Source organism: Heterodontus francisci, chromosome 18, assembly GCF_036365525.1.
Source record: "Heterodontus francisci isolate sHetFra1 chromosome 18, sHetFra1.hap1, whole genome shotgun sequence".
Taxonomy (NCBI): Eukaryota; Metazoa; Chordata; class Chondrichthyes; order Heterodontiformes; family Heterodontidae; genus Heterodontus; species Heterodontus francisci.
Genome location: NC_090388.1, coordinates 68,302,922 through 68,322,323, shown reverse-complemented (window position 1 = coordinate 68,322,323; position 19,402 = coordinate 68,302,922). Strand labels below are relative to the sequence as shown.

The following is a 19,402-nucleotide window of genomic DNA, read 5'->3' as shown; positions in this document are numbered from 1 at the left end:
ATGCGGCTCGCTAGAACACCGGCCCCAGCACGGTTCAGGTGTAGATCGTCCCAATGGTATAGCCACCACTTTTCCCAGTACTAGTGTCAATGCCCTACAAACCGGAACCCACTTCTACCGTTACCAGTCTTTGAGCCACGCATTCATTGCTCTAATCTTATTTGCTCTATGCCAAGTTGCACGTGGCTCAGGTAATCCAGAGATTATAACCTTTGAGGTTCTGATTCTTAATTTGGTGTCTAGCTCCTCATACTGACTATGCAGAACCTCTTCCCTTGTCCTGTCTGTCATTGGTACCTACATGGACCACAGCGACTGGATCCTCTCCCTCTCACTGTAAGTTCCTCTCCAGCCCTGAGCAGATGACCCGTACCCTGGCATCGGGCAGACAACACAGCCGTCTGGATTCTCGCTCTTTGCTGCAGAGAAGAGTGTCATTCCCCCTAACTATACTGTCTCTTACTACCAGTACATTCCTTTTTGCTCCCCCCCACTTGAATGGCTTCCTGTACCATTGTGCCATGGTCAGTTTGCTCATCCTCCCTGCAGCCCCCACTCTCATCCAAACAAGCTGAAAGAAACTGGAGCCTGTTGGATAATCGCAAAGACTGAGGCTCCTGCACTCCTGACCTCTGGGTCCCCTTATCTGCTTCAGCTGCAGCCACACTCTCCTGTCCCTGACCACTGACCAAATCATAAGACCCTAAGGAGTGTTACCAACTCCTGCTACAAAGTGCCCAGGTAGCTTTCCTCTTCCCTACTGCATTGCAGTGTCTGCAGCTGGACATCCAGCTCAATGACTGAGCTGAAGCTCCCACATGCTGCAGCCATGATACATCATCTGTCCTGCCATCCTTAATGCGTTTTAATTAATACTTAATTATTTTATTCAATTATTTTATTTTCCTTTTTTATATATTTTACTAACCTTACCACCAGTTCCTTTACTATTTTAAATGTTAGAAATAGAATAGACCATAACCACTTACCAGATATTCAACAAACAGCTAGCATCTTCGCCATCCAGTTACCTAACTGCTTCCCTGTGATGTCACACTTGAATTTCTCTGAATGCGCTCATTCCACTGAACTGAATAGGAGAGAGGATAAACTCTCCCCGCTGTGTTTACAGTGAGGCCTCACCTCACTCGGCGCGCTGTTTACATTGAAGCCTCTCCCCACACTGCGCACTGTTTACAGTGAAGCCTCTCCCCACTCTGCACGCTGTGTTTACAGTGAAGCCTCTCCCCACTCTGCACGCTGTGTTTACAGTGAAGCCTCTCCCCACTCTGCACGCTGTGTTTACAGTGAAGCCTCTCCCCACTCTGCACGCTGTGTTTACAGTGAAGCCTCTCCCCACTCTGCACGCTGTGTTTACAGTGAAGCCTCTCCCCACTCTGCACGCTGTGTTTACAGTGAAGCCTCTCCCCACTCTGCGCGCTGTTTACAGTGAAGCCTCTCCCCACTCTCCCCGCTGTGTTTACAGTGAGGCCTCTCCCCACTCTGCACGCTGTGTTTACAGTGAGGCCTCTCCCCGCTCTCGGTGCTGTGTTTACAGTGAGGTCTCTCCGCTGTCAGCCCTCTGTTTACAGTGAGGCCTCTCCCCCCTCTCAACGCTGTGTTTACAGTGAAGTCTGTCCCCGATCTCGGCGGTGTGTTTACAGTGAAGCCTCTCCCCCCTCTCAACGCTGTGTTTACAGTGAAGCCTCTCCCCCCTCTCAACGCTGTGTTTACAGTGAAGCCTCTCCCCCCTCTCAACGCTGTGTTTACAGTGAAGCCTCTCCCCCCTCTCAACGCTGTGTTTACAGTGAGGTCTGTCCCCGATCTCGGCGGTGTGTTTACAGTGAAGCCTCTCCCCGCTCTTGACGCTGTGTTTACAGTGAAGCCTCTCCCCACTCTCGGCTCTGTGTTTACAGTGAAGCCTCTCCCCACTCTGCACGCTGTGTTTACAGTGAAGCCTCTCCCCACTCTGCACACTGTGTTTACAGTGAAGCCTCTCCCCACTCTGCACACTGTGTTTACAGTGAAGCCTCTCCCCACTCTGCACGCTGTGTTTACAGTGAAGCCTCTCCCCCCTCTCAACGCTGTGTTTACAGTGAAGCCTCTCCCCCCTCTCAACGCTGTGTTTACAGTGAAGCCTCTCCCCCCTCTCAACGCTGTGTTTACAGTGAAGCCTCTCCCCCCTCTCAACGCTGTGTTTACAGTGAGGTCTGTCCCCGATCTCGGCGGTGTGTTTACAGTGAAGCCTCTCCCCGCTCTTGACGCTGTGTTTACAGTGAAGCCTCTCCCCACTCTCGGCTCTGTGTTTACAGTGAGGTCTGTCCCCGATCTCGGCGGTGTGTTTACAGTGAAGCCTCTCCCCACTCTCAGCTCTGTGTTTACAGTGAGGTCTGTCTCTGATCTCGGCGGTGTGTTTACAGTGAGGTCTGTCCCCGATCTCGGCGGTGTGTTTACAGTGAAGCCTCTCCCCCCTCTCAACGCTGTGTTTACAGCGAAGCCTCTCGGTGCTGTGTTTACAGCGAAGCCTCTCCCTGCTCTTGATGCTGTGTTTACAGCGAAGCCTCTCCCCCCTCTCAACGCTGTGTTTACAGCGAAGCCTCTCGGTGCTGTGTTTACAGTGAAGCTCTCCCCGCTCTCGACGTTGTGTTTACAGTGAGGTCTGTCCCCGATCTCGACGTTGTGTTTACAGCGAGGTCTGTCTCCGATCTCGGCGGTGTGTTTACAGTGAAGCCTCTCCCCGCTCTCGGCTCTGTGTATACAGTGAGGTCTGTCTCCGATCTCGGTGGTGTGTTTACAGTGAAGCCTCTCCCCGCTCTCGGCTCTGTGTATACAGTGAGGTCTGTCTCCGATCTCGGCGGTGTGTTTACAGCGACGCCTCTCCCCGCTCTCGGCTCTGTGTATACAGTGAGGTCTTTCTCCGATCTCGGCTCTGTGTTTACAGTGAAGCCTCTCCCCACTCTCGGCTCTGTGTTTACAGTGAGGTCTGTCTCCGATCTCAGCTCTGTGTTTACAGTGAGGTCTGTCTCCGATCTCGGCGGTGTGTTTACAGTGAAGCCTCTCCCCGCTCTTTTTGAATGGCTGTATACTCCTCTCGATCTCTATATCAGGATAGGGAAGGAGGAGGAGGGCAAAACAGCCAAATAGCTAGTCATCAATCTGTGAGATGAAAAAGTACATGAGCTCTTCACCCTGCCCTTCCTTAATAAAGACAAAATGTATAGACATAACAACAACTTGTATTTATTTAGCACCTTTAACATCGTACAAAGTCCTAACACACTTCACAGGAGCATTATCAAACAAAATTTGGCATTGAGTCACATAAGGAGATATTTGGGCCAACGACCAGAAGCTTGGTTAGAGAGGTAGGTTCAAGAGAGTGTCTTAAAGGAGGAAGAGAGCTGGGAGGTTTAGAAAGCAAATTCCAGAGTTTAGAGCCTTGGCAGCTGAAGACACAGCTGTCAAAGGTGGAGTGACTAAAATTAGGGATGCTCAAGAGACCAGAATTGGAGATATCTCAGAGGATTGTAGGGCTGGAGATGGGGAAGGGTGAGCCCTTTTGTTCTCGAACCTTTCACAAGTGGGAACAGTTTCTCTCTATCTACTCTCTAGACCGTTCATGATTTTGAATACCTCGATCAAATCACCTTTTGGCCTTCTCTTCAAGGAAAACAGTCCCAGCTCCTCCAATCTATCTTCATAACTGAAGTTCCTCATCCCTGGAACCATTCTCATAAATCTTTTCTGTACTCTCTCCAATGCCCTGACATCTTTCCTAAAGTGCGGCGCCTAGAACTGGATGCAGTACTCCAGCTGAGGCCAAACTAACGTCTTTTATAAGTTCAACATAACTCCCTTGCTCTTGTACTATTTGTCCCTATTAATAAAGCCCAGGATACTGTATGTTTTATTAACCACGCTCTCAACCTGTCCTGCCACCTTCAATGTCTTATGCACATATACACCCAGGTCCGTCTGCTCCTACATCCCCTTTAGAATTGTACTGTTTATTTTATATTGTCTCCTTGTTCTTCCGACCAAAATGAATGACTTCACATTTCTTCTATACATTGAACTTCATCTGCCACCTATCCGCCCATTCCACCAATTTGTCTGTCCTTTTGCAATTCTACACCATCCTCACAGTTCACAATGCTTCCAAGTTTTGCATCATTCACAAACTTTGAAATTGTGCCCTGTACACCAAGGTCTAGGTCATTAATATATATCAAGAAAAGTAAGGGTCCCAACACTAACCCCTGGGGAATTTCACTACAAACCTTCCTCCAGCCTGAAAAAGATCCATTAACCACTAATCTTTATTTCTTGTCACTCTGCTAATTCTGTATCCATGTTGCTACAATCCTTTTTATTCCATGACCCATAACCTTGCTGACAAGTCTGTGGCAGGACTTGGGCTGATAAGTGGCAAGTTACATTCACGCCACACAAGTGCCAGGCAATGACGATCTTCAATAAGAGAGAATCTAACCATTTCCCCATGACATTAAATGGCAATACCATCGCTGAATCCCCCTCTGTCAACATCCTGGGGGTTACCATTGACCAGAAATTTAACTGGAGCAGCCACATAACTACAAGAGCAGGTCAGAGGCTGGGAATTCTGTGGCAAGTTACCCAACTCCTGACTCCCCACAGCCTGTCCACCATCTACAAGGCACACGTGAAGAGTGTGATGGAATACTCTATACTTGCCTGGATGAGTACGGCTCCAACAACACTCAAGAAACTCAACACCATCCAAAACAAAGCAGCCCACTTGATCGACACTCCATCCGCAACCTTAAATATTCACTCCCTCCACCACCGACGCACAGTGGCAGCAGTGTTTACTGTCCACAAAGGCACTGCAGCAACTCATCACGCCTCCTTCAACAGCACCTTCCAAACCCACAACCTCTTCTACCTAGAAGAACAAGGACAGCTGACCGATGGGAACACCACTACCTGCAAGTTCCCCTCCACGTCACACACCATCCTGAATTGGAACTATATCGCCGTTCCTTCACTGTTGTTTGATCAAAATCCTGGAACTCCCTAACAGCACTGTGGGTGGACTGCAGCGGTTCAAGAAGGCAGCTCACCTCCACTTTCTCGGACAATTGGGGATGGGCAATAAATGCTGGCATTGCCAGCAACACCAACATCCCATGAAAAGAATTTTTAAAAAAGTGATACCCTGCCCTTTTGCAGTCTTCGCAGGTGCAGTCAACACTGAATCAGTAATTTGGCGTGCACTTTAATTTTTTAACGCACTATTCTCGCTGTAAAAACAGTTGGAAAAGTTAAGCATTGTTGATCGAAATATAACCGCATTTTTAATGGTCATAATTACTGCTGAACAACCTACTCTGGAAAATTTAATTTTAGAAGTCAGGAGTGTCATTCCATGATTCCATAGATTTTTTTTAAAAATGTTGTTTTATTGAGATTTGATATTTTATCTTCTGCCTTAATCCTATGTATATGCCACAATCTTTACTTCACTCTCTGAAATGATTAAAATGTGAATGATTATCAGTGGTTTGTACTTCCTGGTGTACTGTTTGAGAGAATTCTTCAAACTGATTATATCTGTGGGCAGCTGTCTTTCAGGCCAGCGATGTGCGCCGTTCATTTGCTGCTGACTGCAAAACCCAGGCCAAAAGATTTCCTTAATATTAAAGTTAGGCCATTCAAGGGCGATGTCAGAAAACACTTCCTTGCACAAAATTTAGTGGAAATCTGGAACTGTCTCCCTTTCAAAACGGCGATAGATTTTTTTTTTTGGGCAACTGTATTAAGGGATATGGAACCAAGGTGGTTAAATAGGGTAAAAGGTACAAATCAGCCAAGATTTAATTGAATGGCTTAACAGGCTCGAGGGGCTGAATGGCCTACTCCTGTTCCTACTTCAATACGTTTGTCAATAATGGTTTTAAATTGACAGGATGCTTTCAACGGTTCATGATCCCAACCAGTTCTTTTTCTTTTCCACTTTCCAAAATGGAACCTGCAGCCATATTACCTTTGATGTGACCAATTCCACTTAGTTTTGAAAATTTACGAGTCAGGCCTGAATATTGCTTGGATGGGAGACATCCTAGGAATTTCAGCAGCACTAAAGTTTAATACAGAATAAGGCCCATTATTCATACACAATTATCCTTGTATCTACATTCCTCCACTCCTTTGATAATTCATTCCATTTATTCCATTTTCTTTACACATTGAGGTTGTAGAACTCCCCTGGCCACATAGCACAATACCAGAAACAGGTTTGCACAGGTCACAGCCTCTGAAGCAAAGATGTTTCCACCGATCATCATTCACTGTTTTTTGTTGCCAAGCAAATTTGGAAATGGCTTGTTAAAGTGCCAATAATTCCATGGGCCTTATAATCTATAAAAATTCCACATGCAGAACTCTTATCAAAATGGCCTCATCCTCTAATTTTGCCGCCACCTCTATGAGAATTCCAGAAAGTTTGTGAAGCAGACCTATCATTTCTATATCAAAACATCAACGTTGATGATGTCCCATAAAGTACTTCACAATTTGAGCCACCTGTGTAAGAAAACATAACCCTTTCAAGCTTTACAGTAGCATTTATTCGCATCAATGTTTAAAATCCAGCTGCTGTGTTCTATCTAAACCATTGTACTGCAAATGCAAAATGTCCCACAGATTCCTTGCTCAAACGTATTGGAATTTGACAGAAAATTGTTTGTGTGGCTATTATAAAACAGATAACCTATGGAAATTTGAAAAGTTGCAAAGGAGATTCATTGTCAGAATCAAAAGTTTTTAACTTTCACCTGTCTCTGTGTGAGATGAACTAATTTGCCATGCTTTTTTTCCTGCATTTATGTGGAGATTTCTGACAATGTTCACAGTTTACAGTATTTTTCTCCAATTCTCTTAGCTGATCCTTAAACAGTAAATGGAATAAAATTGTATTTATGCAGCAAAGCAATTGTGTTTTCTCCCCAGCTGCAGTAAAATATATAAAAGGTTTCAAAGACTGAATGGTTTCTGCTGCTGTCTGACAGCAGTGATTTGAAAATGTCTATTTACATGGCTCTGTCATCAGCAGTATATTCTTTCCTTCGAACCTATATCATTCAAGATGGTTTTGACCCTAAAATTGAATAAAGTCTCTCACTTAAAGTACTATGTAATTATTTAGTTGTGAAGTTATTTAATTGAATTAAGCATTGACACTTATATTATTTTTTTTTTAAATGTTCATATTCACACTTCAGTGTAATTTCACTAGAAATGAACCTCTCTTTTTCAGGATGGCAGATTTTATACTGTCTCCAAGTAGTACATTTCAATTGAAAAGTTCATGTTCGATGACCTTAATTTTTAAAAACTTTTTCATTTCTTTTATGCAGATTGGGAAAAGTAGCAGTGTATCGTTATCACAGTCCAGTCCTTCAACTACAACAAACCCTGTACATGGTAACAGACAAGTAGGTAACTAAGTATTTACACCAGTATTAATGGCTGCAGTGGAGTTGCAGTATATTTAAGTGACCTTAAGATGGCAGGATTGTTTTGGAATTGGTTCCTAAGTGTGGTCTTTAGATAAATCTGTGGGAGCAAACTGAGCTTTATGTTTACTCCAAAATTCCTGTCTATTAGTAAAACAACAGCACATAATATTGTAACTGATGTTATGTTGTTTGTACATCTTTAGAATAAGCAGCATTGGTGCGTGGAGTCTATTGATATTTTAAGAAATTGACAAGGACCATACTGATGCTTTTAAAGATAATTTTCTACCTACTTGAAACCTCACTGGTAGAGAAACCTGGGACACAAAACTGAAAGTAAATGCTTCAAATTCCAATGCAGCAAAACTTTTTGCCCTCAAAAACCTAGAAGCTGGTAGACAGTAGCAATTTCCTCAGGGGAACCTTAATCCCTTTAATCCCCTTAAAACTTTCTTTGGCTCCCAGGAAGGGAGAAAGATTAGAACACACAGCGAAAGAGCTATACAGTCCAGTCCTGTTAAGTGTATAACTGATTTTCCACATTTTGTTATACACTGCTTATCAGGAATTAACAGTCTCTGTGAAGAATGCTGTAGTACAAAAACTCATTTATCTGGAAAAATGCTGTTTTATGCTAAAATAATAAAACGGTATACGACTGTCTAAAGAGCTTAGAGTGGAGCATTGGCTTTGGCTGGTCTATAGTCGACAGATGAACAATTAACAGATTAGCATTTGTAATGATGAGAATATTTGTATAGACTGCAAAACTGTACACTTGAAAGGAAACTTCTCTGCTAGAATACATTTCCAGAAAAAATATTGAATTTACAGCTTTTAAGTATGTACTTCTAAAACGGAAAAGCCTATGGGCTGTATTTTCAAACTCTGCTGAATGCAGGAACGGCTGCGATCGCAATTTGAATATCGTGTTCTCGGAGGTCGGCACTGGGTTCCGCCGTCTCTGGAACCCGATGCTTTTTCAAAGTGCCACTGGCAGGGAGGGAATGGGTCGGCGCTTGCCTCCAATTAATTGCCTGTTGAGCTCATTAAAGAGCTCATTAACTGGCTTGTCATTAGCAGGGAGCAATTTTTAAAGGCTGGGAACGGAGAAAACACCATGGGAGAAACACAACAGGGTTGTGAAGACATTAGCATTGTGGAGGAACATGAGAGCGATGGGAAGGGCTGATTAAATTAATTCAGAGGCAGCAAATAAAGCTGAGCTGTTTCAGATGTTCCTCAGTGTAGCTGTTGCTGCAGCTGGAAGAGATGAATGTTTCATTGGTACATGGCAGGAAACTGGAGAGGGACATGAGCCTGCTGGCATCACAGGCAGCTGGGGTTGGCAGGGGAAGGCCTGATAAACGTACAAAGCCCAGCTGAGGGAGTTTGGATGGGAACATTGGACAGAACAGCTAGGCTGAGCTGTGTCCGATGCAACCTCCTGGATGGCAGGAGCCAGAGGAGCACAGCGGGGGGCTGCAATGGGAGGAAGACGCTACCCAAGACACCAGGTGCACAGCCCGAGAGTCAGCTACCTGCAAACCAGAGTGCCAGTGCAGTAGGAGGCTACACCTATCCAGGCAGATAGTTTCAGTCCTGTGTGCTCTGATCCACAATGACCTGTGGCCTCACAGCCCCATGGCAGTCCCCAACCTGGAGCCATCATGGTCTCCATCGCTTTTAACATCTATGGAACCGGCTCATTCCAGGGATCATCTGTTGATCTAGATGGTATCTCATTAGGTCATCAGGCAGGTTACCAATGTCCTTTTCAAGGGACTACACCCACTTTGACACAGATGGGTCTGCGCTGGCACTGAGGGCATTAGGTTCAGCCTCCATTGCTGGATTTCTCCAGGTGCAGGGTATCATTGCTTGCGCCCATGCGGCCATCAAGGTATCTAGCAACCAGTCAGTGAGATCCATCGACCAGGCAAGGCTTCTGTTCCCTCAATATCCAATTGGTCCACAACCACAACAAGAGCTTCCTCCATGTGTGCATTTGTTAGCTTGCAGTTGCTATGACTCATCCGCTGCCAGTCCAGACTGCCTTCGTCCTTCACTCCATTCCCCAAAGTGCATGGACGGCTCCACTGGGAAAAGGGAAATCCCTTGAGATGGCTGCTGACCCCTCTGTGGGTACCCAGACAGAAGTCCAGAGGTGAAAGCATCAAAACCACCTGCTTAGCAAGCCAACCTTTAAGCAGGCCATCAGGTTTGTGAAAGTGCAATTCTGGCACCCTCTCCTTCTCCTACATACCTCAGCAGCTCCCACCTCTGATGGTGGGGCTGCTGATCTGTCTGTGCTGGAGGCCTCCTATTGGGCCCCCAGCCTGGAATCACGACTACTGTCGTTAATTGGACGGGGCTCCTAGAGGCCCTTGTTGCGGTCAGCTAACAATGTAGCGTAGTTATTGAATCTTAACTATCTGATCTGTTCTAATCACAGAAACATAGAAAACAGGAGCAGGAGTAGGCCATTCATTATGATCATAGCTGATCATCCAACTTAGTAACCTGTTCCGGCTTTCGCCCCATACCCTTTGATCCCTTTAGACCCAAGAGCTATATCTAAGTCCTTCTTGAAAACATATAATGTTTTGGCCTCAACTGCTTTCTGTGGTAGCAAATTCCACAGGCTCACCACTCTCTGGGTGAAGAAATTTCTCCTCATCTCAGTCCTGAAAGGTTTACCCCGTATCCTTAGACTATGACTCCTGGTTCTGGACTCCCCCACCATCGGGAACATCCTTCCTGCATTTATCCTGTCAAGTCCTGTTAGAATTTTATAGGTTTCTATGAGATCCCCCCCTCACTCTTCTGAACTCCAGCGAATATAATCCTAACCGACTGAATCTCTCCTCATACGTCAGTCCCGCCATGCCAGAAATCAGTCTGACAAACCTTCGCTGCACTCCCTCTATAGCAAGAACATCCTTCCTCAGATAAGGAGACCAAAATTACACACAATATTCCAGGTGTGGCCTCACCAAGGCCCTGTATAATTGCAGCAAGACATCCCTGCTTCTGTACTCGAATCCTATCCCTATGAAGGCCAACATACCATTTGCCTTTTTTACCGTCTGTTCCACCTGCGTGCTTACCTTCAGCGACTGGTGTACGAGAACACCCAGGTCTCGCTGCAGGTCTCTCTCAGTTTATAGCCATTCAGATAATCTGCCTTCCTGTTTTGCTACAAAAGTGTATAACCTCACATTTATCCACATCATACTGCATCTGCCATGCATTAGCCCACTCACTCAACTTGTCCAAATCACCTTGAAGCCTCTCTGTATCCTCTTCACAACTCACCCTCCCACCTAGTTTTGTGTCATCTGCAAATTTGGAGATATTACATTTAGTTCCCTCATCTAAATCATTAATGTATATTGTGAAGAGCTGGGGTCCTAGCACAGATTCCTGCGGTACCCCACTAGTCACTGCCTGCCATTCGGAAAAAGACCCATTTATCCCTACTCATTGTTTCCTGTCCGCCAACCAATTTTCTATCCATCGCAATACACTACGCCAATCCCGTGTGCTTTAATTTTACTTGCTAACCTCTTATGTGGGACTTTGTCGAAAGCCTTCTGAAAATCTAAATAAACCACATCCACTGGCTCGCCCTCATCAACTCTACTAGTTACATCCTCGAAGAATTCTAATAGATTTGTCAAACATGATTTCCCTTTCGTAAATCCATGCTGACTCTGCCCGATTCTACCACTGTTTTGTAAATGCTCTGCTATAAAATCTTTGATAATGGACTTGAGAATTTTCCTCACTACCGATGTCAGGCTGACTGGTCTATAATTCCCTGCTTTCTCTCTACCTCCCTTTTTAAATAGTGGGGTTACATTAGCTACCTTCCAATCTGTAGGAACTGTTCCAGAGTCTATAGAATCTTGGAAGAGGACCACCAATGCATCCACTATTTCTAGGGCCACTTCCTTAAGTACTTTGGGATGCAGACCATCAGGCCCTGGGGATTTATCGGCCTTCAATCCCATCAGTTTCCCCAAAGCCATTTCTCTACTAATAATGATTTCTTTCAGTTCCTCTCTCTCACTAAGCCCTATGTTCCCCGACATTTCTGGTATGATATTTGTGTCCTCCTTTGTGAAGACAGAACCAAAGTATGTATTTAGTTGGTCAGCCATTTCTTTATTCCCCATAATAAATTCCCCTGTTTGACTGTAAGGGACCTACATTTGTCTTCAATCTTTTTCTCTTCACATACCTACAGAAATTTTTACAGTCAGTTTTTATGTTCCTCGCAAGCTTGCTCTCGCACTCTGTTTTCCCCTTCTTAATCAATCCCTTGGTCCACCTTTGCTGAATTCTAAACTGCTCCCAATCCTCAGGTCTTTTGTTTTTCCTGGCAAATTTAAATGCCTCTTCTTTGGATCTAATGTTATCTCTAATTTCCCTTGTAAGCCATGGTTTGGCTACCTTTCCCGTTTTACTTTTGCGCCAGACAGGGATAAACAATTGTTGCAGTTCTTCCATGCGCTCTTTAAATGTTTGCCATTGCCTATTCACCGTCATCCCTTTAAGTAACATTTCCCAATCTGTCATAGCCAATTCGCGCCTCATGCCTTTGTAGTTTCCTTTACTGAGATTCAGGACCCTTGTCTCAGAATCAACTACGACACTCTCCATCTTGATGAAGAATTCTATCATATTATGGTCGCTCATCCCCAAGGTGTCTCGCACCACTAGATTGTCCATTATTCCTCTCTCATTACACAATACCCAGTCTAGGATGGCCTGTTCTCTAGTTGGTTCCTCAACATATTGGTCCAGAAAACCATCCCGTATACACTGCAAGAATTCCTCCTCTACAGTATTGTGACTAATTTGATTTGCCCAATCTGTATGCAGATTAATGTCACCCATAATTACAGATGTTCCTTTATCGCATGCATCTCTAATTTCCTGTTTAATGCCATTCCCAACATCACCTCTACAGTTTGGGGGTCTGTATACAACCCCCACTAACGTTTTTTGCCCCTTAGTGTTTCTCAGCTCTACCCATACAGACTCCACATCGTCAGAGCTAATATCTTTCATCTTTATTGCGTTAATTTCCTCTTTAACCAGCAATGCAACTCCACCGCCTTTTGCTTTTTGTCTGTCCTTCCAAAATACGGAATGTCCCTGGATGTTCATTTCCCAACCCTGGTCACCTTGCAGCCATGTCTCCGTAATCCCAACTATATCATACCCGTTTACATCTATTTGCGTGATTAATTCATCCACTTTATTGCGAATGCTCCGCGCGTTAAGGCACAAAGCCTTAAGGCTTGTCTTTTTAACACTATTTTTCACTGTGGCCCTGTTTGATTCTGGCCCTTGATTTCTCTGTGTATCACTTTTCTTATTCCCCTTACTGTCTTTTGTTCTTGTCTTTGATCCCCCCTCCTCTGACTCCTTGCAAAGGTTCCCATCCCCCTGCCATTTTAGTTTAAACCCTCCCCAACCACTCTAGCAAATACTCCCCCTAGGACATCATTCCCGGGCCTGCCCAGGTGTAACCTGTCCAGTTTGTACTGCTTCCACCTCCCCCTGAATCGGTCCCAATGCCCCAGGAATCTAAAACCCTCCCCCTCACACCATCTCTTCAGCCACGTATTCATCCGATATATCCTGCTATTTCTACTATGACTTGCACATGGCACTGGTAGTAATCCTGAGATGACTACCTAGGAGGTCCTACTTTTCAACTTACTCAGCCTCCCCCTTTAGAATGCCTATAACCGCTCTGAGACATCCTTGACCCGAGCACCAGGGAGGCAACATACTATCCTGGAGTCTCTTTTGCGGCCACAGAAATGCCTATCTATTCTCCTTACAATTGAATCCCCTATAACTATTGCATTCCCACACTTTTTACACCTCCCTGTGCAGCAGAGCCAACCGTGGTGTAGTGAATTGGGCTGTTGCTGCTTTCCCCTGAGAGGCCAATCCCCCCAACTGTATCCAAAGCAGTATACCTGTTTTGCAGGGGAATAGCCACAGGAGATTCCTGAACTGCCTGCCTAGTCCTCTTGCTCTGCCTGGTGGTCACCCATTCCCTTCCTGCCTGTGGGGTCTGAGACTATGGTGTGACCACGTCTCTATACCTGCTATCCACGATACTCTCTGCCTTGTGGATGCTCCACAGTGTCCCCAGCTGCCGCTCCAGCTCCGAAACCCGGGCTTCCAGGAGCTGCAGCTGGACACACTTCCTGCACACGTGCTGGTCCCGGTCACTGGAAATGTTCCCAGCTTCCGACATGGAGCATGCCACAGCTTTGAGCTCTCCTGCCATGACTTAACCCTTTAAATTAAATTAAACCATCTGGAAGATCTTTATGTCCAATAATATCAGTTACTGTAGGGCCCTTCTTCCCTGGTCCTCGTTACTACAGAGCTCCCTAAAAAAAAAACACTACTTACTATATTTGAAAGAAACTTTTAACTTTTCTTACCTGAGATACTTACCCAGCTATTTAGAGCTATTTCCTAACAGCAGTGACTCACCAACCAGCTCTCCTGTGACGTCACTGTTGGCTTTCTTTTTTCAAAACTCCGCATGCTGGAAGAGGTCCGACTGCTCTCACACAGGTCCGCTCCTCTCCGCTCCCGGAAGGTAAGACACTGGGCCTAGATCCTCTGGTTCGATTTATAGGCTCCGCTCTCGGCGTTCTCCCCACAGGTCCGCTCCGCTCCCAGAAGGTAAGAGAGGGAGCCAGAGTACAAGAGTGCACAACTCCAAGCACAGGATTGAATTTCAGTCATGACTTATTGGTACTCCATCTTGCCCCAGAACAATGTGTTTCTATAGTTTCAGGGGAGGGCAAGTTTGAGGGTTATCGTGTTGGTGCTGCATTGTTTGCTCCTCTACCTGAGGACATATTATGCACTAAAGGTGCAAAATATAATAACATAAGCAAGTTACAGTTGCTATTGGTCAAGCATGCTACCTGATAGGTCAGTGAAGCACAGGCATTGATGATAATCACAGATCTACAGGCTGAGGCATCTCACCCTCCTGAGAAGGGTAGCTTTGTTCGAGCACAAACAGAAATGGGGAGAAAGAGGGAGAGGCAAGGAAGATATTTATTGAACTAATAACTTATGTTATGAAAGTGCTTCCATTCTTTTTAATTTCTGAGGACTCATGTTTAAAAATTGTGGAAATGGATCTATTTGAAAGACTGAAGAGATTCCATAGATGCTGGATTTCATTTTTTTTTTAAGAAAAAGGTCACTGGAAGGACTTGAGATTTTGTTTAAAAACAAATCCTTACTGAATGGTCCGTACCTTAAGCTAAGTAAACAGTAGGAGCCTTGGTGACTAGGGGAATTGTTTACAGACAAGTGACGTCAAGATTTATGGTGATCAAAAGTTGATTTCATTTTGGATATTGTTTTGAGTCATTTGGGGGTAAGCCTGCTAAAAGAGAAGTCACCAGCTCATCCTTCTCCACCCCTTTGTGAAACCCTAAGAATCCAGTGTGTGGACTGGAGAAATTAATGCCGCATTTCTCCTGAAAAGCCTGCCAGGCTAATCCTCAATGTCGCCTGAAGAGAACTGCTCCAAAAAATGATCCCAGTGGCAGCCGTCTACGAGGATCTGGATGCCAGACTAAAAGGGCCAGCGGAGAACATTGCATATCTTCAAGAATTAACAAGTATTTGGCCAAAGTATTTTTTTGTCTTTTTGTGATGAGATCTATGCAGAGAAAACGTCTTTATTTTTCTTTAACTGGTGTGTGTGCGTGTGTTGGGCTAATTTAGAAGGGAACTTCCATATTTCAACCTGCGTGTTAATGCTTTGCATCTTTATTGAATAAGTCTTGTTTTATTATAAATTAATAATTCTGTCGCTTATGAAAGAAACCCAGTTGGTGGATTTTATTATGAAATAAAAATAGTGTATATAATTGACCATATCGGTAACTGGTTAAAACATTTAAGTATATGTTGTGACCCATGGAGAAGTGGAACTCAAGAAAGACAGTGCACTCCTCCGACCTCAGTCGTAGCAATTAAAAGCTGGAACTCGCGTAATGAGCATGTGAACCTAATTTGGAATGTTCCCATTGATGCCAGTCTCTGCAAAAATGATTCGTAAGTCTTATGAATTGTCTTGCAAAATCTTATGCATATTTTTCATTGTGGATCCCAAGGTTAGTGGTGTGCTGTCATAGTTTGGATGTACTCGTATTCAGATAGTTGTGTATTGGTTATGAATGCTGCTCATTGTTCTTCTGAGACCCAAATAACTTCTCTGCATATTCAATTATCATTTGATCTTAATCTTGCTTCCCTGTCTTCTCAGCCCAGATTTTTTTAAAGGGATGAAAGAGAGAGAAAAAATGATTCTTGTATTGATTGAACTTAAGTTTTTTTCTTAAGATGCTGTTGTATGGTAATTTGGACCAGATTCTTCTTTTAAATGAGCTTCAGAATTTCTCAAGAAAACATCTCTAAACTCCACCTTACAATCAGAGCCACCATCTCAAGCATATCTTGTTAAATATTCATATTTAAATGAAACAAACTATGATTAGAGCATTCTTTTTTTTGTTATCTCCATTTAAATCTGTGTACGCTGGAGCTTAATTCTGTTTCCCTTTTTTTGCAGCCGAAAGTCCATCAGTGAAAACTGATCTTCTGGGGTAGTAGTTAAAAGACCGTGGTTGCAAGTGGCTCTGGTACTCACCTTCGACTGCACAATGGACTGCATGAATAAGACAAAAACCTCTGCTCTGAAGACGTGAAGAACCCTCCCTTTCAGCCAATACCTCCTAGCGGCCTTCCCCCCTCTCTTCCACCCACCTACCCACCCATTCTTTTAGCAATGGTGAATGAGCGTGCGGTGACTTACCAATCATTCCTTTTGGTTGTGTGAAGGAAAGCCCTATTTCACTTGTCCTTTTGGTGGTGGTTTAAGGATGCCCAAGTAATGCAATATAACAAATTCTAGAAAAGCCAGGATAATCATGATTTTCTTCACCCCCACAACCCCCCCCCCCCCCAAAAACCTCCTATGGGAATTATTATAATCAGAAATGTTAATCATGATCTAAAGCAACTTGGCAAATGCGCAAAGATAAAAGGTATCAAAGCCTATTTTTTACCTGGACATTTTTTTAAATTCTTGACAATTAGCAGGATTTATGGAATCCCACATGATTACAATTTGTATCCCTATAGTTTTTATATAAATGATATTTCCTGTCATTAAAATTTTGATTTGTGACATGGCAGATTTTGCGCAGTCTGAGGCATTGAAGGAAAATGCCCAGTCTTTGTTGTACTGGCATTCACACTTTAGTGTTGCATTTGTAATTCCATCCCTGAAGAGACCCAGCTACCATAAAACAAAAATATACTTTTTTTTTGAAATACAGTCTTTGCTAATGGCAAAATTTGTTCCATTTGTTGGCACAAGTGAAATCTTGAGAAAGTACCCTTTTAAGCTAAGAGGAGGGTAATGGAAACTGTATTGTCACCAGCTTTGTATCAGGATGTTACAAAAAGGTGGAGTATTCTAGCTTGATGATGTCATGAGTGCAGTTGCAGAGGGACTGATGAGAGATACGTAGCGAGCAAAGGTAAAGGAAGTGTTAATGACATCTTATTATTCAGTGTTAAAAGTGCACTTATTTGTGATGGATTCTTCCCAATTAAAAAAAAGAGGCAGGGATTAAAGAAAAACAAGGATGTTCCTGTAATAGGGATGGATTTTTATGGTTTTTAATAATGGATTGTAGTTAGAAGAGAAGGATGTTCTGTGAAATAAACTAAAGCTGGTGTGCAGAGACTGTTAAAATGAAGTTGCAGCACAGAGAAATATTTTTCTTAAGCTAATCATCATCCACCCAGTTGAGAGATTGTTCCTTTAATTGGTGTTAATTCTTATTAATTTATGATTTATCATTTTATTAATGCTCTAACTGACCAGGATAGGTTCAGAAATAGAATTTAGGAGAGTCAGAAGTTGTGTGTTTATATATTTTTTAAATAAATTTGGATTGAATTTTTGCTATGTACATTTTGTTAGACTGAAGATTGTGTACATATCTGTTGTTATTTTTGCACAAATGTTTGTCATGGTTAGCTTAGGAGCTTATAAGTGTTTTAATTTTTCTAATTTATTGTGGGTTGTTATAAAGCTACAGGGGGTGGGAAATGAATTCCCAATAATTAGAATAATTTTTTATATATATATTAAAACAAAAGCTGAAGTCTGTCATGAATGCAAACTTTCCTTCTAAAACTGGCTGTACTCGTCAGGAACTGCTACTGGGCAGTGAGATGCAAAAGAAGTCCGTGACTGAAGGGGACAATTTGGTAATTATATAAAAAGTGTCAGTAGTTGCCCACATTGTGGGTCTTGGTATTGTATATTGTACCAGTACAAATCATGGACGCAATGCATAAGCCTGTCAGCCATAAAGAGACAGCAGATTACTGTATGCCTTCTTTTGTATTGATGTAACAATTGTATATAAAGCTGATCAAAAACTTTGTAGAAAATAGTTTATACAGCATTATTATATTATTGCTGAATCTCAGTGAATTCTTGGGGAAAAAAGTTTTTCTATTTACACCTTATTTTTTGTTACACTGTTGACCCATGGCATTTTGACAAAACTCTGTGGGTTTTGCATTGCTGGTCAGTCATGGGTGTGTTAATACTGCTGTTGCACAGACAAGAATTTGCACCTGCCTCATTGTGCTTTCCTACTGCAGTTTTCAATTTTTCCCCCATCCGAAGATAATGAAAGCATGTAAAAAAAAACATCCTGCGTGCCATACCGTAACTGTTCTCTTTCTGTAAATGGATTTAATAACACTATGTATTTTCAATTTGCTTTGTGCACTTTTCCATCTCTTCCTCTCTCTCCTCCTCTTCCCCGCCCCCCCCCCCCCCCCCCTTTACTGTCACTAGCAGTGTCATTGCATTCATTCCATGCCTACCTTCATCTTTGTGGTATTGTTAACAGAATGGTGTCTAGAATAGCTGTAAATAGTTAATTCGATGGCGTACGGAGAAAATAAATTGAACAAACCTTGTTTCTGATTGATACTGCCATGGTTCAACCCCCAGCTTGGAGATATTCTCTAGTGAGGGATGTATTTTTTTGTTTTGTTTTGTAACAGGCTTTGTAAATAAAAAATAATTTATATGTTTGTAAGAAGTACACTTTCCTGTTGTATCTTTACTCCAATTTGTAGACTTCCTTCAATTGTTCTGCTTTGTTTTTGAAACTCTTGACAAATCTGTGTAAGCCAGCTACAGTATAATTGAGTCAACAATGTGAGTTGATGAAAAGTGATTTCTGTTTTGCATCAGTTCAAATTGTGCCATGGAATTAGGGTGTGAAAATCAAATTTAGTCAGATGTTTTGATACCATTTCCAGGAAGTAGCCTCACAATCTACAAGACATCTATAATAGGTGTGACGCCAAGCTTGTGTTCCCAGGTTTATCCAATAATGTTTTTATACATAATTTTAAAATCTTTTTAATGTTAACAGGGACGACAGTGGTCAATGTTTTAACATTGGTATTTGTACGCCAATTCAGATTTAATGAGCCATGTTTAGTGTATGCATTCAATCATGAGAGCAGAGCTAATTTTGACCTGGCCAAAGAGTGAAGCAGAGTTGGCAGCATAACCTAGGATTGCCTGCTCCATAACACTGTAAGCAGGTACTAGTCTAAACAGTGACACCTGGGACATGCTAATTTTACTTTAGCAGGAAAAATACTCCATCACTGCAACAAGTCTTCAACCATCTCTCATCTGACAATTCTCTACCCTGCAACAACTGAACCTGCTAGTTGGTTTACTGCCATTGTGTTCATCACATTTCTGCTTACAGTCTTTTTGC

The 19,402-nt window shown here is 43.2% G+C and overlaps 1 protein-coding gene across 12 annotated transcripts in view; it reads left to right on the top strand.

Moving 5' to 3' along the window:
- The window catches only part of LOC137379700 (ataxin-7-like protein 1), a 269,395-nt gene extending 250,689 nt beyond the window's left edge, over positions 1–18,706 (top strand). For 10 of the 12 annotated variants that reach the window (XM_068050925.1, XM_068050924.1, XM_068050921.1 and 7 more), the window contains 2 exons: positions 7,401–7,482; positions 16,144–18,706. In XM_068050925.1, the coding sequence (XP_067907026.1) occupies positions 7,401–7,482; positions 16,144–16,181 (120 nt within the window). In that variant the 3' untranslated portion in view covers positions 16,182–18,706. The remainder of the gene's footprint in view (positions 1–7,400; positions 7,483–16,143) is intronic. The other 2 variants (XM_068050923.1, XM_068050922.1) reach the window with 1 other exon arrangement.
- The last annotated feature ends 696 nt before the right edge of the window (positions 18,707–19,402 follow it).